The sequence below is a fragment of the Cimex lectularius genome, unplaced genomic scaffold (genome assembly GCF_000648675.2).
Source record: "Cimex lectularius strain Harlan isolate CLEC.00 unplaced genomic scaffold, Clec_2.1 scaffold49, whole genome shotgun sequence".
NCBI lineage: Eukaryota > Metazoa > Arthropoda > Insecta > Hemiptera > Cimicidae > Cimex > Cimex lectularius.
Genome location: NW_019392644.1, coordinates 1,613,047 through 1,636,545, shown reverse-complemented (window position 1 = coordinate 1,636,545; position 23,499 = coordinate 1,613,047). Strand labels below are relative to the sequence as shown.

The window sequence follows — 23,499 nt, the reverse complement described above, 5'->3', positions numbered from 1 at the left end:
CCCGTTGCCGGTCGGCGAAGGATGTCCGTCCCTCTTCGCTTTCTCTCATTTCACTTTTACTCCCACGGCGGCGGAGGTCAGTGTCATCCATTTCCGCTCCGGCCCAATTACACCATCGCCTCAACACAAATAGAGAAAGGAACTATTTTCTTTTTAACAATGATACATGTTTTAATAGTTTCTTCAAACCTGAAGTCAATTTTCGAAACGACAAGAGACGAATAGACCACCAGGGTGGGAGATTTCTTAAATCAATACGAGTTTAGCTGAACTAACAATAGACGTCTTCCACCCAATTGCTCGGATGTCGCAGTGTTGTTTACAATTACAAGGAAAAGTTTTTATTTTGCAATAAGCCTAAGCTTGCATATATCACCCCGAAACCAAAACAAACTTATTTGGTAGCCTCATTCTGGGCCGAGATTGCCTTGGGAATTTCCGTCTTATCGTTTTATGAGGTCATCCGGCTCATGGATAGAAAGGTTAATTTACTTCGGCTGCATATCCTTTGTTGTTACAAAATAGAATTTGTTATGAAGATCACAATTGTTGATCAGAATATTAATACTTGATAACACGTCGTCAAGGGGTTGAAAAGAGTCTAGTAAGAAAGAAAGTCAAACATACTCGAAATCTTATTAAATGTAGACTTAACTTTTTATTATGTTTTAAATTTAAGTATATTTGTTTTTTTTTTTCGTATTTTGACGTGTATATTTTATAGTTGTCTGATCTGTTTGTGCGTGTGTTTTTGTTGTATGTTTGAGATGTATACTTCACATCTGTGTTTGCCTTTGGCGGTTGTTTCTATTTTTGTGTTTGAGCACGTATAGATATTTTTTATTTATTTGGTTTCTTTGGGAGAGAGAGAACGAAAAAAGAAAAAGATAGAGAGATTAACCGGCAGACATTGNGAGAGAGAGAGAGAGAGAGAGAGAGAGAGAGAGAGAGAGAGAGAGAGAGAGTGTGTGTGAGAGAGAGTGAGAGAGAAAACGCAACACCTCTTTACAACACCTAAGTAAAAACAAACAACCAAAGAATCACAAAGCAGCTCACACATATAACATATAAACATGAAAATACAAAACTACTCCCATTATAAACAAACAACCATGTATGAAAAACAAAACACTCTCACATGAATGCACAACCATGTAAACATAAAACAACTTATTAATGTAAACAAACAACCAAAGAAAATCAAAACAAAACACACATATTAAACGCATAATCATTTAAATATAAAACTACAAACACATAAAGACAAAAGTAGCAGAAAACAAATCACACGTAAGCACACAACTCCACGTACTTATAAACATCCAAAGAAATGAAAACACATAAAGACAAAACCAAAGAAATTCCAAACCATATACACATAAGTACATGACCATGGAAACACAAAACAAGACACATTTATGTACACAGTCAAAGAAACACAAGCCCAAATCACCCAAAAAAAAAAATATATATCAGACACTCATTGGTGTAAAAATTAAACGCATTACTTCATACGACTGAAAATATGTAATTATGAAAGACTGAATTTATAAATGGTTAGTTATAAATAAAGTATACAGGGTGTTCTGTGATTAATCCAATATCAAGATCGCTAGTAAGTTTATGAAATTAATTTATTTTATAATTTACAAACTGATCAATTGAGTGAGAAAGGAGAGTGTTTATTTTGCCATAATTTTTTTATGTCTGTTGAAGCATGTTAGGTTAAAAATAAAAATTATATATTTAATAAAAATTTAACGAGGATGTGTGACATTTTAGTATCCGGGTTCCGCCGATTGAACCCGGCCGAGGGTCCTTGCCCCACTGGTCGCCATTTGCCAAAGACAACCTCCGGGTTCCCCCAGGGTGTCGAAACATTACCTCAGCTCACGTAACCGGCCGGGAATACCCGGAGACTTTTCTTTGAGACCTGGTTGCCACACAACGCACCGAGACGACGGCTTTTTTTCCACTCGCCCGTCACGCTCAACTGGAGGACAATTTTTAATTAACAATCATCTACACGTGACTAAACCATATTTCAACATTTGATAAACTTAAGATAGCCTGGTTGAAAGAATAAATCGTTTTACAGATAATGTGTGAAAAGCTAGAGAAAATAAAATATTAAATATAAATAATTGATGAAAATAAACAAGTGTCTAATGGGTCAAATAGTTGCAATTAAGAATTGATTGATTAAATGAATGTCTTATAGCAAATTATAGTAAAATATGAAAATCCACTGCCCATAGAAAAAATAAAAAACCGACCACCTGGTTTTTGTATGAAAAAATAGCCAACTTTGAAGAAGCATACTTTCTCAGCCTTTTAAGTCACAGATCTGCGCTAGGTCTCATTGTTTAGAATATTTTACACTGAACAAAATAAATTTTTAAATGTTTTCCTGGCTTCATTGATTCATCAGTAAATTTAAAAATTCGGAAACATGTTAATTTTTGCACTTTTTTATAAAAACTTCAAATTTAGGTGTGGAGCCACAAAATCGTCCCTGGAGCAGGGCCCTGAAACAAATCGATAGGAAAATGTAATAAGTTTTCAGTTGTCCCTTCCACATTACCCGATTTCTCATCCTTAAAAAAAGAAAAAAAAGTATTGAAACAATAGGTTAAAATCGGGAGAGATTTTACCATCTCTCGGTTTTTTTTTCGACCGGTGTTTCGATAAAAAACACGATTTTTGTCCAAAATAACTCGAAAACGGCTGAGAAATCGGCCAAAGTGGAAGTTGACCAATTGACATCTTATTAAAATTTCCTATCTATTGCTCCAGGACAATTTCTGACTCCTTAGATCAACTTAAAAAGTTTTCGTAAAAAGTGCCGAAATTAACATGTTTCCAAATTTTTAAGTTTACTGATGAACCACTGAAGTTAGGAAAATGAATAAAAAACTATTTTGTTCGGTGTAAAACTTTCTAAAACATGATACCTAGCGCAGGTCTATGACTTAAAAAGACAGACAATATGCTCCAAAGTTGGCCATTTTTTCGAGCAAAACTAAGTTGTCGGTTTTTGTGATGGGCAGTGTATATGACTGATAGCGAGTGTGATTGATCGATTGATGGATCGCTTTGTTTATTTGACAGAATATTTATATTACTTTTTCAAGTAGTTCTTAAACGAACAGGTCTTTTACGCAGTCGATTATTTAAGTTGCCAGTTCCGTTTACGGCAGTCTTGTTTTCATTTAAACCTATTTTACATGAAGTTACGTGTTTTCGACAAGAAAAGAATTTCTAGAGGCTTTTTGTCCCCAGTAATTTTCCAACCGGGTAGTCATGATTTATTTGAATGACAAAGGCCAAACACGGCTACTTGTGGAGCCGGCAAAGGAGAGAAAGGGACGAGGCAATACCCTCGGCCGGCTCAAAAACTAGAAAGGTAAAAGAAGTTCAGGGACGCGCACCTCGGGCTTCCCCCAAGGTTAGATTTGTTTTTTCGAATATCCCATGGATGAAAACCGGTCTACCATTGCAAAATTGGGTCAAATTCGATTCCATTTTTACCTGTTAGTCATACTCTCACACCTATGAATGAAGTCAATAAGCTTATACCCTTAGCTTAAAAGAAGAACCATGTCATTCAAGAAAATTCCTGTTTTCCCTGAATCCTAAATTGTTTATAGTATGACATTTTAAAAACTCGTGTATGATAATATTATAAAATTTAATGGAAACATCCCCAACAACTTATTTAAGACTTTTGTGCTTAGTTTTCACTGCATGAATGCTTTGTCGATTTCCACGATCTTGGTATCGTCCTTCGATAGTTTCAATTTTTCGGTTGGCTTCTTCCAAGGCTCTGACTTCTTGGCTGGGTGAAGACGTAAAATTATAAGTTTTATGAGCAAGGACTTGAAGATCTAGCCAATTATTAACAATATCTTACTTGGTTTTTCGGACCTTTTGTTCGGAACATGTAAATGTATTTGTCGTGGTGTGACTTTATACTTCGCCTGTTAAGAGCTGTTGTATCCTCAGTGTGCCTATAGCACACTATATACCTAGTGCCACGAACGGGATTCGAACCCACGACCTTTGGTTAAATACGCCGCTGATCTACCAGCTGTTTTGTTTGTTGAGCTTTTGTCATTACATTCGTCAAGAATAGTATAAAATAATTCATTTTTATTCCATTATTAAGACAAGAAAAAAACTCCTCAACATCATTCAAGGCATTAACATTGAGGAATTTTGTTATTTTAAGTTTAAATTTTTTTCAGGTAACAGTACGGAATAGAGATAGGGAGACTGTTTATTTGAGATAATATGAAGATTGATTGATAGATATGAAGATTAGAGATGGTTAGTTGATAGATGCAAGGATAGAGATAAGAACTAGAGATAGGGAGACTGTTTATTTGAGATTAGATGAAGATTGATTGATAGAGATGTAATGAAATATAGATAGTCTAATTTCTGGAGATAAAATGTTTCGGATTGATTGATTGATTATGGTTATTATCATTTTGATGATAAAGATCGTGTAACAAACAGCTTTTAATTTTTTATAAGTTTGGTGAATATTTTTTCAACTGTCAGTTGAGATATGTATATTTAAATTATGGTAATACAATAATATATGATTTAATCGAAATTAATGTTTAACGCACAGTTGACTTTTGGCCCAGATGATGATGACGAAAAAGAAAACAGATTCGTCATAAATAAATAAATGCATCAAAAAGCCGGAACGTTATTTTGTCAGATTTGATTTTGACGGGTCCTCCGGATGTTTCTGTTGTTATGGGAGCACTCTTTAAATAAGGAGGCTTACGCAACTTTGAACTTTCATGTGACCCAGCCATCGCTACCAACGCTCCCATCCTCTTCCTTTCGTTTTCAATTTTTCCACACTTCTCAACGGCGGGGCACGAGCTTTTTTCTTGAAATTGACGTTTGAATGGTAATCATTTTGTGAAAGCTTCTTGTCACGGGTATCAACAAGTGTTTAACGTCTTGTGACATGGAAATATAGATTTTAGTCCGTACAAAAGGAAATTCCTGTCAGGTCCAGGATGGACGATGAATAAAAGATATATTTAGTGTTAAATTAAAAAAAAAATCGATATAGGTTCCAAAGCGGACAATGTGGTAGAATTTACTGCCGATAAAATCGCCCACGCCGTACGTGGTTCGCGTGCCGTTTCGTGGCATATTTTTTTTTGTTGTGGTGTCCCTTTTTAAAAAAAATCCTTCTTTTATTCTCTAGATCTCTGAGGTAATAACGCCGTGGATCGGCTCTTTTCCGGTCGTTGGCTCCCTCTTCCTCGTACAACAGGATTTCCGCATTTCGTCCTTTTATTACGTTTCAGATTTTTCACTGGCTATAGTTTCATTAGGCTTAGACTAAAAAAAAAAGTATTATCATGTTGGTAATAATCCTCCATTTATTGCTCGTGCTGAAATCAAGATGAAAATTTTCTAGTAATTATAAAATGTTAGCCAGCGAATCCGGTATAAAAGTTAAGCCTCTAAGTCGGCTTTAGCGAGCAGGCCAAGATCGATGCTCCTTGAATTTCAGTACTTTGCCTAGTATCATCAAACCTAGTATCATCACCATAAAACCTGAGAATACTGAGGGATAGGCTGATATTTGGAGGGATACCTTATTTGGCCGGTTCTGTTTACAAAGATATTTTTTATATATTCTAAAAAAGTTTTATAATACCATTTACTTAATTACTGAATTAACTAGATTAATTTTCCCACAAATTTATTGACCGCTTCTCATAAAAGTTAGTACCATTACACACTTTATTACAGAAAAACGTAAAGTTCAATTGGACAGAGGAATGAGAAAAATGTAACTTATATTTATTATGCGTATGTTGCTTTATTTATTAAGCCCTTTTTTTTCTAAATTTTAATTAGTCCAGTTAAACCACTCTTCGGAGAAAGTTTTCTTTTTTTAAAATAAGTTTATTCCTCTCTGTCTCGCTCCTTTTCTCTCTCTCTCTCTCTCTCACACACACACACACACACACACACACACACACACACACACACACACACACACACACACACACACACACACACACACACACACACACACACACACACACACACACACACACACACACACACACACACACACACACACACACACACACACACACACACACACACACACACACACACACACACACACACACACACACACACACACACACACACACACACACACACACACACACACACACACACACACACACACACACACACACACACACACACACACACACACACACACACACACACACACACACACACACACACACACACACACACACACACACACACACACACACACACACACACACACACACACACACACACACACACACACACACACACACACACACACACACACACACACACACACACACACACACACACACACACACACACACACACACACACACACACACACACACACACACACACACACACACACACACACACACACACACACACACACACACACACACACACACACACACACACACACACANTAAACAAACAATATCATTTGGAAGAGGATTAATAAGTGTTGACATTCATACAAATGAGTAATCCTGTAAACGTAAACAGAATATTTTATATAGATTTTTTTTAATGAAAACTTAAAATCCTGCATTATTTTCCGGACAACCCAATACTTCCCTTTGGTTTTAAAAATTCACCAGCTATATTTTAAATAATTTTAGCAAATATTGTATAATTAGAAAATATAAATTAGACAAATATCTTTGAAGATCATTTACAACGGATTGGATTATCTTTCAAATCAGTTAAAAAAGAAGGATTTATGTTGAAATTAACGAAATGTGGTTTTGATATGCATTCTGTAAAGTATTTTGGACGTGTGAAGTAAAATTAACACGTCCAGGAAAGATGGTTCGCCAAATGTTGGGGAAGATTAAGTTTTAAGATTATTTGGAGATCGTGAGGTGCGGTCTGGTGTGACGTAGGTTTTAGACAAATTTTTCTTTATCATGCCAACGTTTCGATCTTTATTGAGATCATCTTCAGGGCCTGGCATTTATAAATATTGTTTAAAGATGCCAGGCCCTGAAGATGATCTCAATAAAGATCGAAACGCTGGCCTGATAAAGAAATTTTTTTTTCTAAAACCTACGTCACACCAGATCGCTCCTCACGTTCTCCATAGAATCATTGGCTAATGGTCACTAAACACCACACATTAAGTTTTACCACAAATTTATTGACCACTGCACATAAAAGTTAGCACCATTACAGAAAAACGTAAAGTTCAATTGGACAGAAAAACGTGAAAAATGTTTTGAAAATGATTTGAATACGACGAAGACTATGAGACAGTAATAAACGTAGACGCAAATCATTTAGGCTTGGTTGCGGTTCTCAAACAGTCTTAGAAAGATGAAATTTTACATCCTGTAGAATATTTCTCGAAGAAATTAACTCCAGATCAAATAAAAAAAGAAATGATATGTTTTGAACGTCTTGCAATAAAAGAGACAATAATTTCTTGGCAACTTTATTTGATAGGTAAAGAGTTTGTAGTAAGGACAGATGCAAAACCACTTATAAATTTAAAATCTAAGAACTCATGAAGCGCTGGATGATAATATTTGCCTCAATATAACTTTAACGTGAGTTTTACATAAAGTAAAAATAATATAGATTCTGGTGCTTTTTCTAAAAATCCACTGTTAGAATGTTTTGAGAATGATGATGATTATTTAAAGGTAGTGACTATGATTGACTTAAAAGAAATAATGAATGATCAAAATTCTAATAAAAATTAAATTGAAAACTCGAACAACTTTTTAAACGATGGTGATATAATTTCAAAAATTCTCTCTGGCCATTTATCCTTCGTTCTTTCTTTATTTTTCTCTCTCTTTTTCTCTGTCTCTTTATATTTCTATTTGTCCGTCTCTCCATTCTCTTACATTATTACCCCCCCCTCTTTCTCGTTCTATCTCTCTCCCTTCATCCTTTTTTTGTTTTTATTTTCTCTCTCTTTTTATCTCTATTTTTTTTCCTCCTAATCTCATTGAAATATATACAGGGTGGTAAACCCGAAAAAAAAGAAAGAAGTTTTTACGTGTTTTTTCCGTAAAATCCCGACCTTAAGCCATAACTTGGATTTTTTTCAAGATCTAGAGTATCTGTTCTATTTTTAACCACATTTTTGAATTCTGATCAATCTTATCAAACGCCGATGTTATACAACCCAAAATGAAGAATTTTAGGAAAGGAGAAACTTTTGATAAATTTCCAAAAATGACTGTTTTTCAACAAACATATTTGTAGGGGTTCGAAACATTATAAAAACTTCTTCATTTAATAAGATTTCTTATGGCGTATTTGAAGTTCAAAAAAGTCAAACCTTCAACGGTAAAATCTGGAATGTTAAAAAAAACCTGGTTCAAATGTGTAAATTTAACGCATACAGAAGAGGAGTGAACAGTGAGATTTGGAAAATTTTAAACGGCATTGTTGATGTTGCAGGATTTGAAAAAAAGGAATGCATTATGTAAGATTATTAAGTCAAATCTCTTTATTATGCAATAAAATACTAAAAAAAGAGGAGACACAACAAATGTTCAGATCCTCTTTATCATAAAAATATTCCAATTTAATCCTTCGATCCTTCAGACCATTTTGCTTTGGATCTATGTTGATACAAATTCTATTTGAAGTTTAATTAACGAATTGATGTTTTAACCATGATTTAATTAATTGAATTAAATTAGTGTTTTCAACCACCGAAACTATAAATGTTTTGTTTTTTCTTTCAACCATTTCACGTATCTTCTTTGTATGCCCATGTTATTATTGATAATTTTCTTGATCCTGATTTTTATCTATGAGCAGTTTCTCTTACGTAAACCAACTTTTTGTTTGATTTGTCTTCTTCTAGATCTTCCTTTTCTCTTGTAACGCTTTATCGAGTTTTTTTTAGCAGTTCTCGATCCTTCGGTTTTCTTTTTTTTGTTTTGGTTGAGTAGAGAGAGCTAATAATTTCTCTGATTCCTGGTCTTATTTATTTCATTTTCTTTCCTTTCTTGTTTCTATCTTTTTATGATAGCGTTTTGCTTGTATTTATTTATTTATTATTTACTATACAAGGGAGAAAATATTATCTAATTGCTAAGGTTGTGGTTGGTAAATTATCACAGTAGGCTTTAACTTTTTGTCTTTAGACTTTCGTTTTTGTTACTTTTTATTTTAAAAATGTCTGTTTCTTTTATTTTTAAAGGAATGCCTGATCGGTTTTTTCAACGTAAACCTTTCTTCGTTCTTCATCGCATTTTTCTGTGGTAATGATGATATATTATGATGTATATATATATAAAGCTATTTGAGACTTTAGCCATTTTCGAATAAAGCGTATTATGACTAAAAATCCATTCTTTATTTGTAAAATCTGTCTCATCCGCATGTTTTATACTTCCTCTTGTCACACTACCAAAAAACGCAGGTTCAATTGAGTTTGATCTTTTTTGTCTTTAGTTTATCATTTTCTCAAATCTTTATGGTATTGGTTGAAATGAAAAAGTTAAGAGTCACGAGCGGGATTCGAACCCACGATAGCTCAAGTAGACCAGCGGCATATTGAGCCGTAGGTCGTGGGTTCGAATCCCGCTCGTGAGAATAACTTTTTCATTTCAACCAATTCCTTACATAAAGATTAATTAATTGAAAGAAGTTATTCGGAACACGAAATACAATGGATTTTCTCTAATGTTCTGTTATGAAATGTTTATTATTAGGGATCCTTTAATACGTTTTTGTACTTGATGCTTTCAAAATATTTTAATCTCTTACAGACTATAAGATCAAAGGATCATACGGGTTTTTGATCAATTTCCTGACAATCTGAGCTTATTAATTTGTCGGCAAAGTTTATAACTTTAAGAACAAGAAGAAGAAGAATATTTTCTTGTTAAATCAAGTCTATTTACCTGTTTTGTTTTAAAATTGTGATATTTACGTGCTATCGTGTTTTCTGTTGCGGGGGGGTGCATGCATGCATTACATAAAGATGTAAGTGCAATCTATCTCTGATTTAAATTTAGTAAAATATATGTACTTGCAGAAAGAAAGGATAAAATAGTCTAAATGTCAAAATTAAGGTGTATGTTTGTGGTAAGACGTTTTAGATTGATTTTTTTTTAATACGAGAACAACCGGGTCGATACGATTTCTCATTTTCCTCCCGGCTTAGTCAGCGTATTGTCTCAAAATTGGGCAAGATCCTCGGTAGGAAGGACGTTCCTCGAAGGGTGTCGCAAGTCCGTCCGGGATCCCCAGGCGTCCCGCGAGTGGAAGAGGAACGCTGCCGCGCCCCACCGCTCTCGCTTTCCCCGGGACGTATATAGGCCTCACTTTGTCAGCAATGATCAGTCGGTTTTCGGTTTCCAACCCGTACAAAAATCAGCCGACGGGACCATTTTTCACTCACTATAAGGCCAATTGTTCAGAAGGTTGAGGAAATCTCTTGACAATAGGACTCAACTTGTGAAACCAGGTTTGTGGATTTCTCTTTTAAAACATCATCAAACGTACAAAATCTAAAATTTACAACCAGGATTCTTTAAACTCTTTAGAATACAGATTTTTTAATATATTAAGACAAAAAAAATTAAAATTTAATACAGCATAATAACAAAAATCGAAACGATAAATGTGATTAAAAAACTCATCAAACGGTTAAAAAATTCTCAAAAAAGATAAAATGAATATAATAAATTTTGTTCAATTTTTTCTCAATTTTGTAAAAATGTATTGCTATTAAATATTAAACATTAAATTTAGTTTTTTTGTAAGGTATTGGTTGAAATAAAAAAGCTAGTGTCACGAGCGGGATTCGAACCCACGACCTTCGGCTCAATACGCCGCTGCTCTACCACTTGAGCTTTTCAGTTTTGCTAATAAAGACCCTGTTTAAAAAAAAAAAATATATTTATATTTTTAGCAAGACAAACAAGACAAACTAGCAGGTTCAAAACTTTTCGATTTTCTTTTAAAATTAATATTTTTTCTGTCGCCCTACACACTTTCTTTCAAATACCGATCCTTTTTGTAATATAAATTTAATCAAATTGTACCAAATTAAAAAAAAATCTTTCAAGTTTATACAACCGTCGACTGGAAACAGCGGGAATGTACGGACCAGTTGTTTAAAGAGTTTTCTTCCCTTCTCTAGTTTAAAACTAATTTTCTATATTTCAACCTATCTTATAATTTAAAAACTAATACGGTCAGTATAATTTAATTTAAAGTCTAAATATGCAAACATAGATATGTAAATATTTATATATTTTCTAGTGTTTGCAACAAGCTTTAGAAAAGTAGTGAAATAATTATAAACAATTTTCTTAACAGCACACTGTTTAACATCAGGTTAAGAGCTAAAATGGGCGGGCCCAAATCAGCAAATCATAACACCAAGGGTTGCAAACTTAACCGACATGTTTTCGTTATATATATTAATTAAAAATTATGCAATACTGGCTTGTGATAACATAAAAAGGGAATGGCGAACCAGGTGTAATCTTTGGGTCCGCCTTTTCTCGCTGCTCTGTCTTGGACTTTTCAATTTTTCTAACGATGTGTGATTCGTTCAATTTTTAACGAAGTTTCTCGATTAAGTAACCGGTTAAAATGTACAATTGTTATTGAAACAAAGGTTTATAAAAATCGAAGCGTTCATTAGTCAGCGAGTGGATTGATTTTTGAGGCGTCTTCGGGTCCGCGTTGTCTCGGTTGTCTGTCTTGGAGTTTCAATTTTATTACGGTATTTCTCGATTTGGTTTGACGTTAATTAATTAAATAGTAGCTTGATTAATTAGAAAAATTTATATAAAAACGTACTCAAATTAGAAAGTTAGATAGACTTTGAAAGGATGTACTTGTCACGACGCTTCTTTTGGGTCCACCTTCTTTCGCCTGTCCGTCTTGAAAAGTTAAATTTTTAATGATGTTTTTCGATTAAGTAACCGGTTAAACGTACAATTTTTATTTAAACAAAGGTTTATAAAAATTGAAGCGATCATTGGTCAACTAGTGGAGTAATTTTTGAGGAGGCTTTGAGTTCTCGTTCTCCCGCTGGTATATATTTTAAACGTTTGCAAATAATTGATTTTTATTATAACCTTATATTATAAGGACAAATAGGAAATGTTGTACGATTCAAATTTGTACGCTCTTTCGTTCATTTTTATTGACATTCAGTTTTCTTGATTCTTTAACAAAGCTTTTCTGTATTACTGTTTTCTTACAAGTTAGAATTACTTAAGTAAATGTGTTTCCTATTACAAACCCAGCTTTCAGTTTTTGTAAGAATACGGCATATTATCATTAAACATTCATTGTTTTGATTCTGGATATGGTAACATATGAGGTTTGGAAAATCTCTTTTGTATGATTTCTCACTACTTGTCAAAAAAAGGCAACAGAAGAATTTGAAGCAGACAAAAGCGATAGTTCCACAGAGAGAAAATCTCGATATAAAGGCATTTTCTGTTTCTTTCTGTTCCGCTCGGGTTGGTCATCCGGCTCTTGTGATACACAACTTTCTGGAAGGGTGGCCAGAGGCCGGTGCGGCGGACGTCGTCCTTTCTGCATCCGACTTCTGGAGAAAGTCGCAGCTTTCTCCGAGAGCGGACCGACAACTCAGGCAAATGGCAGAGTCAACGGAGACAAAAAGGAAAATCACGTTGGTAAACAAGTTAAAACAAACAATGGAAAAAAATAACTGGGCTTTTCCCCCAGGCATAGTGTTTTTTGGTTATACTTTGGATTCCAGTCGGTCTTAGGATACACAAAATCATATTTCTCTTTTTGATCATTGTGATGTATCAATTATATAACAAAGACGAATTTTTGTGACTGTAGTTGCTATTCATTTTGGCCGAAACATTGAGAGAAAGGTTAGGGTGTCAAAAAGACCACAATGCACTAAGGATACTGTGTATAGTTAATTACTTATTAAACTATTTTTAAAAATTTGTTTCCCTTATTACTTGGCCAAATAGACTATTTTTGAAGCCACAGGTATCTTTTTTTATTAGAGTATTTTCCATTTTTAAGTCATAATGGCACAAACGATGGCGAAAGTGAGAATGTTTGCCCTATTAAAAGGCATCAACATGAACTTTCAAAAATAAGACATAATAAAAATGGAACATTAAATTAATCATTCTTTGACACCCTAATCTCTAAAGATACAAAACTCTCATAATAGAAAATAAGAAAGGAAAAAATCTGAGATTAATAATGTAATAAATTATATTATTATTACAGAGATATGACTAGTCAGTTATTTTGAAATTTAATTAATCTTTTTATGTAAGGTATTTGTTGAGATGAAAAGCTCGTGTCACGAGCGGGATTCGAACCCATAATCTTCGGGAGTATCTTGAAAATAATGAATCAATTCAGATTCTGAGTGCTACATACAACTACACCATAAACAAATATATATGCATTTAAATTATCATTTTATCACATTTCCAAGATACTTTTGTGTTCTTTTTTTCATTCGCTCTAATAATGTTGTTTTTTCTCTCCCTATTTTTGTTTATTTCACATTTGTACTACTAAAATCTCTGATTATGCTCGTTTTTTTTTAAGTCTGAAACTTTTCTGGATTTTCTGTTATCTTCGTTTTTGTACATTTTTCTCTCGTTCTGTAAAGCCTGATTAACAAGTTGCCAGTAAGTGTGCCAGTTGATCTTCCCAGCCAGCAAGGGCAACACAGACATATGCCACACAATCATACATGCGAGCGTGCCGGCCATTAGCATTGCCAATGAAACAAAAACGCTTACTGGCACTCCTCCACAATTTTTTTTGAACTGGTCCTCGCTGCTTGTGTAAACGCAACATGACTAGTCTGGTTGAAGTGTGAATATTGCCTCATGGAACATCTGTTGAATGTAGCTCTCTTAAAAAGATTCCCGATGAGTTTCCTTCTTTTTATCTCTTTATTATGCATCTTACCACATCCTTTTTCTTCTCTTCTCTCGTAACAATTCTTGTAAAAGTTCTTCATACACAACGAAAGAAACAAAACGGAGAGATTTTTTGAAGCACTTGTCTATGTGTACACACTTTTGTGACAAAAGGCAAACTATCACTAGAGCTGTCAGCGTTTTAACTGCTACTGCACAATATAAACGAATATGATAGGCATAAAAGAGGCGGCCACAAGACCTACTGCACCTCGACCTGAATAGATCTATTGTGTTCCCTCCGCTGTTATTTATAACTCACTGGCCAGCTTCAGGTTATTAACCAGCTTCCACAGCTTTGCCCGCGGGTTCTTGGTGTAGGATCTTGCTTGTGGTTTTTCTTATCCTACTTGCAAGAACCTGCACCTACATAGACCTTCGCAGAAAAATAAAATATGTTCTGCCGTCTCCTCCTCTTTCTGGCAGTATCTACACAGTGTTTTTTCTGTCTGTACTCCTATCCGGTGCATGTGCTTTCTTAAGCGGCAGTGCCCTGTCGCGGGAGATCAGGCTGATGTACTTCGGCTTAGGTAGCCCTTTGCGCTCGGCATACGATCTGATGCTTAATGCAGACCCGGCCACTTGGAATGGACAAGCGGGGAGGGAGGTTGTCTTGGCCCTTCGGGGCTGAGCTGCTTCTACACCAATGCTACGGCGGTATCACAATCCTGTCGTATGCGGAGATGAGTCAGCTCTCATCTTGACAATCAAAACGTCCGAAAGGCCGAATAGGCTAGGTGCGGACGTTAAAGATCCTCAGAGTCCTTTTTAGGTAGACCGAGTATGCGGGAACCTCATGCCCTGTCAGGACATCAAAAAGAATCCTGGTTAGATTGCAGTTGCCTTCCAGTAATTCTTTTGTAAGAATTGCTGAAGGACCTTATATGAATCTCTGCGTGCCTCATACCTGTGGTATTGTTCATCCAGGTTTTGGACTCATTTAGGATCCATTTTAAGATATGTAAACGAATACTACTAGTTAATTATCAGTAGCTGGCAGTTGTCAAAAAGTTGCATGCCAGTTACTAGCACCAGTGGCATTGCAGGTCAGTACCTCAACTGGCCAAGTTTATCAGCCAATTATCGAACTGGAAATTTATTGAAGCCGTTAATTTATACATCGATGGTTGATAGTTAAAAAATAAATACGCCACTTATTTTTTCATTTTTTCAGTTACAACCGGTTTCAGAACATATCTAGATATCAAATTATGAAAATCTTTTTCTAAAGACTTGCTCAACCGGAAAAAACATAAGCTTTCGTTTATCAAAAGGGCAAGCCGAAAGCGTGAGGGGGAGATAAGAAAAGGCGAAGACTAGGAAGTAAACAAAAGCTTTCTCCGTGTAGGATTACTTTTTGCACCGGTTTTCTTTTTAATGTAGGAGTCTCAAGCCCACGGCTTGGAAAATCCCCCGGTGATTATGCGTCTCACAATATTAACTCCTACGTGCATATAAAACGTTATTGTAAAGAAACTCATTGTTTTGGTTTCTTTCATATAACGTTTTTACTTTCTAATTTTATTTCATATAGGAACAATAACAACAGTCGAAAATTTAGTTACGTTTCTGAAGGGGAGGGGGTTTAAGTGTTTATTTCGCAATTGGAGACGTAGCCATCAGTTGACCGTCGAAGTGATACAATCCGTTGAACCGGCCTTGGTTTCCTTTTTTCTCTTTTCGAGGATGGCACCTCCTTCGAGAAATCTTAGACACGGCCAAGCAGCGAATTAGTGAAAACGAGGAAGTTGTGCAACCGATTCGCCTTCGTCCAGTCGGACCGGATTTTCAAAAATTTTAAATCAACGGGACAGAAGCAAAAATGAAAATTGACTTAAAAAAAAGAAACCATTTCTTACAGAAGGGCTATACCTGCAATACCATAAAAATTTAAAAGAATCTCATTTTTTCATTATTTTCTATTTCGCTATTGCCAAAATATATTAAATACAAATAAATATAGCCACTTATTATCGATCCCTTTTATATTCTTTTGGATAATGTTGACTTCCTTATTGATCTTTCTTCTCTGTCTTTCTATGTTAGATTATCAATTCTGTGTTCTTCACTTTTTTCTTTTCAATCGTGTTTGAATTTTCTAGAATTCTAACTCTTTTCCTGTAATTTTTCTTATTCGTTTTCTAAATCCCATTTCACTTTTTACTATCGTATACTTTTTCGTCTCTTTCTTCCGATTTGCCTCCGTTTTGCCTCTCCTCACTGCACTCGTTTTTTGTACTCTTACAACCCTCCTAGCAAAGTGAAAGGAACCTCTTGTACATGGTTTGTAGAGAATGTGACAAGTGGAAAGATAAGGGCAATTGTTGAGAAGAAAAAAAAAACACAAAAAGCTTGCATTTGTCATATATTCTTTGTATATCTTCAAAAAGGTCAGTAGAGCTAGAATGATTGTAATGTACAATGGACTTGAGGTAGGTCTCGTCTACTCTTAAGCAAAACTCACACATCCAATATGAGTGAAGCCTTAATTTTTAATAATGTAAGTAGATGGCACCATGTAAATCATTAGAAATAGTTGTCTTGATGTAGGGGATATATTCTTCGAAAGCTTGACAAGGAACTGAGTGTTTTTCATTCTTTCAAATTCGCCTTATCACTGAATATTTATACAAAAGCATAAAATTAAGGCTGATGTCAATTACATCAATATAATTGTTTTTTGAAAATAATAATGGTTATAATGGTAATGATAAATTTTGGTTTATAGATGAAGACGTTTGTATTGCTGGTTTGCCTGCTAGCTTTGGGCGGCTTGTCGTCCGGAGAGGACTGGGCTTGGAAAAAAAGCTCAGAAGCTTCCGAAGAAGAAAAGTCCGAAGCCGGCGAATCCACGACCCTCAGACCCGCGTCCACAAACGACACACAGGCCAGGCATTTCATCAAGGACAGACTCTGCGACCTCGGGCTCGGCGGGGTGAGTCGATTTCAGTTCTTTTACAACCGGAATTTGGTTTTATACATTCCGATTGCAGTGCGGAGATGAAGAGATAGAAGAAAAAAGGCCGCACGTTCACCCGCACGATCTGATATACGCTCAACCCGTGCATCTTAAACCCGTGGGACGTCCCATCCCCGCGGTGCCGGTACGCGGATCGCCGACCGGACCCGGCTACGGTCCACCACCTCCCTCGATCGGCGGATACGGTCCTCCTAGGCCTGTACCTTTCCGTCCAAGGCCCAACATTTACAACAAACCGCCGGCGATCTACGAACCAGAACACGAGCCCACCATCTTAGAAGAAAAACGCCCAGGTACGGACTAAAAGTTACAAAATAAATATCAACCGTTGTCTTTATCTTATATTTTAAAGGACATCACGGAGTTAACGGCGTACAGACTCATGTACATCATCATTTCCACCATGGAGACGAGAAAGATCATCATACTGGAGTGTACGACACGACAAACACCCTTCATCCCGTTTACTCCCCAGGATCCAGCTATTCTCCACCATCCAACTTGAACTTTTACAAGAAACAACTTAACGTCAAGCAACCACACGCTCTGAGTAAGTCATGCGTTTAAACGGGACAGTTTCAGAAAAAGTTCATTTTTATTTTATTTACAGACCCACTTGTCCAGAACAGCTACGAGAGCTACCCTCCTTATCAGAAAGAAGAGTGCTACTGCGTCCCCTACGATCAGTGCCCTCCTCACGAAGTGGCCCGCAAGGAAGACAGAAGGGAACCGCTCATCGATCCCAGGGCGAACCCTAGTGACATCCAGGCCCTCGCCGAAGACGAAGTGGTCGTGACAGACGGAAACGGAACTATGACCGTCGTTAAACAGAAACGCGAGTTGGACGAAGAAGTAAGTTCAAATGGGAAGATTTTCTTATCTTTCAATTAGTACAAAAAATCAGTTTCACATAATCGGTGGCTTTTAGCTCGTAGGCGTTAAAGAAGAAAGTGCTTAGGATTGGTAAAAACCTATAAGAAACACCTCCTATGACTGCCGGCATAACAAATTCATTGTCTTGTTTTGAAAAGGTTTGCCTTTAAAAGTTGCATAATCCGCCCATAATCGTTTTGGTTTCCGCTGGAAGTGGCCCGGATCGAAACCCACGACCACGCTCGTCTTGTATAATATAATCGATATTGGGCGCGAATTATGTAAAATCGTCTGGTTTTTTCTTCTTTCTATATATTTAAAAAAAAGTTTCGTCAGTGTTAAATTTTTGATAAATATAGTTATGATTTGGTTAGAAAATGAAAGCAACAAGAGCCATAACTTAAAAATGATGAAATTGCACCTTATTAAATTTTCCCTCCGATGATTTTCGTTATCCTTTCAGGTCGTGTTGAATAAGGTACACCCTGTATAATTTTCCAGACACCCATCTCTTTTTGGAAATTTCCGAAGATCTTCGTATCGTAATAGGTCAAAACTGTTGCGCAACGCGTAAATGGGTCAGCGGGGATGGGCACCGGGACATAAAACTGGATGGGCTCCAGGAGTCCCTTGACCTTGCTTGCATTGTGAGGAGTGTTGCAGTGTTACGCCGGTGAAAGCGGCTTGCGTAACCCGTTTTCACTTTCATCTCAAGGCGTCCTCGTCATACGCCTCTAGGAGCCCCTTTGCATTCGGATCGAACCAGGAAATGCCCTGGATTTTCGTCTGTCGTACAATTTGTGACTCACAACTCGTGCGGTACGTGTTTTAAAAATGAATCTTTAAATAAGGAGCAATATGATGGAGACGTGTACAAAAAGTCAAACTTGCTCTGGCTTAATTGAAGCCTGAGAGTCTCAACATGTTATCGTATTTCCTGTTCCGATACACCTTTTACCACCGGATGAGAAATTAAATCCCGGAAATTGCTTTTAAAGCTGAGCTCAACTTATTTTTCAGTTTCGACGGTTTTCTATAAGTCAAATTTTGAACTATTGCATGTTACCCATTCGAAAAAGATTTGACATTCTTTTCTGGCTGTTCTACAATTTTTCTAAACACATTCCTTTATTTTTCTAAGAGATTTTTTCTTTAATTTTAAATTTTTATTTGTTTGTTTCAGGAGAAGGCTAGAAGGAGACGCGAAGTGGAAGACAGCGAGGCCGAAGGTTCCGAGAAGAGCGTGAAAGCTGTAAGTGTTACGTCTTGGTTTAATTTTCTTCGCACCCGGTGGCTTGGGAGCTTGGTTAGAATACAACAGAACACTAACATTGCAGATCACTTTTTTAGTCTTAAGTATTATAGAAAGAAATGTATGTTAACACCTCCATGTGTATCTTAAAAAGACACTAACTGTCGATACAGAAGACACATAACAAGTTTTAACAAAGAAAAGTGAAAATGCCTCAAAGTAGAGCCGCTTCTTTCACAACTAATTATATTGTTTTGAGAGGCCGATGGACTTGTTGTGTGTTTTCTGTTTAACAGAAGAAACTCGGATTGGGCGGATCGAACGATGAGGACGGCGGCGGCGAAGGGCTGAAGCTGAGACCGACGTTCGGGGTGTCGTTCGGCCTTCCGTCCAACGGAGGCTATCAGACCAACCCTTTTGGACACTATCCCGCCCTCAATCCCTACGGGGGATCTGTCGGAGGGCAAGGCCTGGACCTCGGCCTCGTCTCCGTCAACCCTCTCCTTTCCGTCCAGGTCACCAAGGACGAGTACGGCGATAAAGTCGTCAAGCCTTTGGTAAACCTTCACGTCACACCGAACCACGGATTGGTGAACAAGATCGGAAATCTTCTCCACCACGTCAAATCTCCCAATTATGGACCGCCTTACATGTACCACCACCATCAACACGTGCACAAAATCCCACCTTTTAAGCCTTACCGGCCATACCCCGCACCTTACTATTCGCATTATACACCTCATTACTCACCCCAATATTCATCCTACCCGCCCTCTCACTCGTCCTCTTATCCTTCTTATTCGTCCTCTTATCCGTCTTCCTTCCGGCCATCTCCGTTCAGAGACGAACCCGAATACATCGACGACGACGAAGACGACTACTATAGAAACGCCCAGTCGAACATCACCGCCCAGACGTCTCAGGGCTCTGGAAAATTCGCTTTTCCGCAAGATAGAAGCGATCGTTCAAAAAGAGATACACAAGAGGTATTAACATACATTTGAAACAAAGACGCTTTACTTTCTAGCCTCCGATCCCAGAAAGATTTCCAGGACATCGCTCTTTACATCTCTTATCGTTTACAGCGCCAGGCGTATTACGGAGGAAGGAACTGCGGCCCCAGGGAAGTCTGCTGCAGGCGTCCTGCCAGAACTAGTCCTCAGTACAGGCCCCATTCAGGACAATGCGGTGTCAGAAACGCGCACGGCATCAACGGAAGGATAAAAAATCCAGTCTACGTCGACGGCGATAGCGAATTCGGTAAGTCCAAGAACATTTAACAAAAGTCTGTTACCATTTATTAAAACGGCATTTAATAATTACACTCGAGAATTTAAATAAAATTCACAGAATTTTTCATATTGGAAGAAAAATTATTCAATTAAAATTCAGTATGCCCAATATTGAAATTCGTCCTGGATATTGGGTGTGCAAAGTTTATTTTATACTTTTTTCGTTGAACATAATAGCGTGGGCTGGTCATAGTTGACTGTCGAGACCCAAGTCTTTACAAATAATAGAATCTTGGGGTGAACAACATATTCTATTAAGAGTTCAGTAGATATATCGTACCTTACTTTTGTCTTATGCGAAAATATGGATTCGAATTCTTACGTTTTTTTTTTTTAAAATTAGCCATAATTTATATTTTCAGGTGAATACCCATGGCAAGTGGCCATCCTCAAGAAAGACCCGCAAGAATCTGTATACGTCTGCGGTGGAACTTTGATCGATCCGTTGCACGTCCTCACCGCTGCTCACTGCATCAAATCGTAAGTGAGCTTCCCTTAAGCCAAAAATAGTAGCAAAAAGGGATATTTTTCAAAACCGTTTTTCTTGTCTTAGGTACACGGCGTTTGACCTGAGGGTTAGGCTGGGTGAATGGGATGTCAACCACGACGTCGAATTTTTCCCGTATGAGGAAAGAGACGTCCTCAATGTCAACGTGCACCCTGAATTCTACGCAGGTACTCTTTATAACGACTTGGCCATCCTGAGGCTGGAAAGGGCCGCATCGGCGGGAGTCAGCCCTCACATCTCCCCTGCCTGCTTGCCGGATCAGCACGCGGACTTCACCGGCGCCAGGTGTTGGACCACCGGCTGGGGCAAAGACGCTTTCGGCGACTACGGCAAATACCAAAACATCCTTAAGGTCAGTTAAAATTTATATCAGATTGGTAATTGTTATGTAGCAAATGTGAATAATGCTTATATATGACTTTTGCAGGAGGTGGATGTACCTGTCCTTAGCCACCACCAGTGCCAGGCTCAGCTTCAGCAGACTAGGCTTGGCTATGACTTCAAACTTCACCCCGGCTTCGTCTGCGCCGGAGGGGAAGAGGGCAAAGACGCTTGCAAGGGCGACGGAGGCGGCCCGATGGTCTGCGAACGAGGTGGCATCTGGCAGCTGGTCGGCGTCGTCTCCTGGGGGGTCGGCTGCGGCCAATACGGCGTCCCGGGTGTTTACGTCAAAGTACAGCACTACCTCCCTTGGATCAGGCAGATCACGAACCAGTTTTAAAATCCGCAATAACCTAAGAACTTCAGGCTGCCCGGCTTGGAGATAAGTGTAATGCATTTTGGCATTTTTCCATGTCTATAGTTTAGTGAAGGTTTTGTATTTAATTTCATCTGGCCAGTTAATTCAAACTAAACTTAATGTTCCCCTACTTAGTTTTGTTAAGTATTTATTTAACTTCGAGCTTTTAATTTCTTTGTAAATAAATTTTAATTATGTAAAAAATGTTTCACAATTTTTCCCCAACTCAAAAGCGTTTTTTAAAACAATTTTTCATGGTATGCCATACTATTGAAAAAGAAACCTTACAACATTGGTACATCGAAGATATCACAGTGGAATAACACGGAGTATTAATTAGGGAAATCAAAATTTCCAGAGAATCTTGAATTAAAATTAAATAAAACCCCAATACCTGAGGTGAACGGGTGTGTAGTCATTGCAAATTTTCTTTTCATTATCGAACAATGCAGCAGCTCACCCCTCAACATAATTAAGGCCCTGGATAGTATGCTGCTAGGTTCAGTTCGAACTTTTCTATCGGCAACTGGCGTATATCCCTCCTACGATTTGAAATTAAAGAAAATTAAACTGAAAATAACTTTTAAGTATTGAAGTAAGGAATGCTAACATTTTCTGTTTTTCGCACGGAAGGAGGGAACTAAGACGTTAGTTTCTCTCGGACGCATGGAGCAAATGACGTTGGGAGCAAGCTACGGACGCAGTTCCTCATCGGTTTAGGGATAGGGCGCAAGGGATTGAGGCAGCATTTCAACGGAAACATGAATAATTACGCCAATTACTTTGGCGAAAACAAACATTATTGACAAATAACAATTTGTCCTTAAAACAAAGAAAGTAAAGGTATTTATCAACGTTTATTATTGAGGTTTTTATGAGAATATGGGAAGTTTATGGGCCGGCCAAAACCTGAGATCATCGCCGGCCTTTTGCGTGTTTCCTCCTTTTCTGGTCTTCCAAGCATATTTTGCTTTAAACTGCAGCCATTTTAGCGTGTTGTTCTAGTTACTGCTCCCTACTTTAATATGTATACTACGTCCATATCCTAAAATGCTATCCTATCTAGTATAGGAGGGTATAGAATTCCTCGGGGCGGGGTTGAATCCACCATTCTCTCTAATAATTCATTTTTACTAATCAGATGCCGCAAACTCACCCCAAAATACTTGATATTCCTCGGTGCTTGGTTAACGACCCCCTTCCTTTCACGCTAATACATTACTTCCATTCCAATAACGAAGTTTTTAATAAAATGCAGTATTAAATTTAATATGAGAAAGATCTCACATTTTCCAGTTGATTATTATGAGTGTTAGGACTGATATCATTTACATAGAGTACGGAATGTTTAAACTACTTTCCATAAACACAAATCCGTTACCAATAAAATTAATTTTTAAAAGATGAATTACTTTTAGAAGTAGTACGCTGAAATTAATATAATCTGCTGGCTCACGGACCAATTATTTATACTGACAAATAATAATTTTATGTTCCTTCATAATATGTTCAAGAATATTACAAATGAAACTTTAATTTATTGTTATTTGCAATAAAAAAGTTGAAAAAAGATCTTGAACTGAACGGCGCTAGGGTGCAACACTTATGCAATTCAGAAGAGCGTTGCTGGTTTAGCCTATTCAATTGATTTAAGGCAGTGTAAATTGTAATTCTTATGTCATTCGAAAGCGACATACAGACGTTTTTACTATCACTTTTTTCCAAAAACACCGGCACCCTGAGGGTTAAATAACCCTATAGTTGGGGGTAAAATTAAAAAAAAAAAAAATAAAAATAAAATAACGATAATTGATCTTGA

General features: G+C 37.0%; 1 protein-coding gene across 3 annotated transcripts; it reads left to right on the top strand.

Moving 5' to 3' along the window:
* The first annotated feature begins 10,430 nt into the window (after positions 1-10,430).
* Positions 10,431-21,866, top strand: LOC106666034. 3 transcript variants are annotated; one of them, XM_014392904.2, is made up of 11 exons: positions 10,431-10,549; positions 16,765-16,971; positions 17,030-17,309; positions 17,369-17,566; positions 17,627-17,868; positions 19,073-19,141; positions 19,441-20,127; positions 20,227-20,401; positions 20,796-20,913; positions 20,987-21,293; positions 21,369-21,866. In XM_014392904.2, exons 2-11 carry the CDS (start codon positions 16,765-16,767, stop codon positions 21,660-21,662), a joined length of 2,577 nt encoding a protein of 858 aa, XP_014248390.1. In that variant the 5' UTR covers positions 10,431-10,549; the 3' UTR covers positions 21,663-21,866. The 3 variants fall into 3 exon arrangements, with proteins under 3 accessions (XP_014248390.1, XP_014248389.1, XP_014248391.1); XM_014392903.2 differs by having other exon boundaries at positions 19,438-20,127; XM_014392905.2 differs by lacking the exon at positions 19,441-20,127.
* Positions 21,867-23,499: the final 1,633 nt, after the last annotated feature.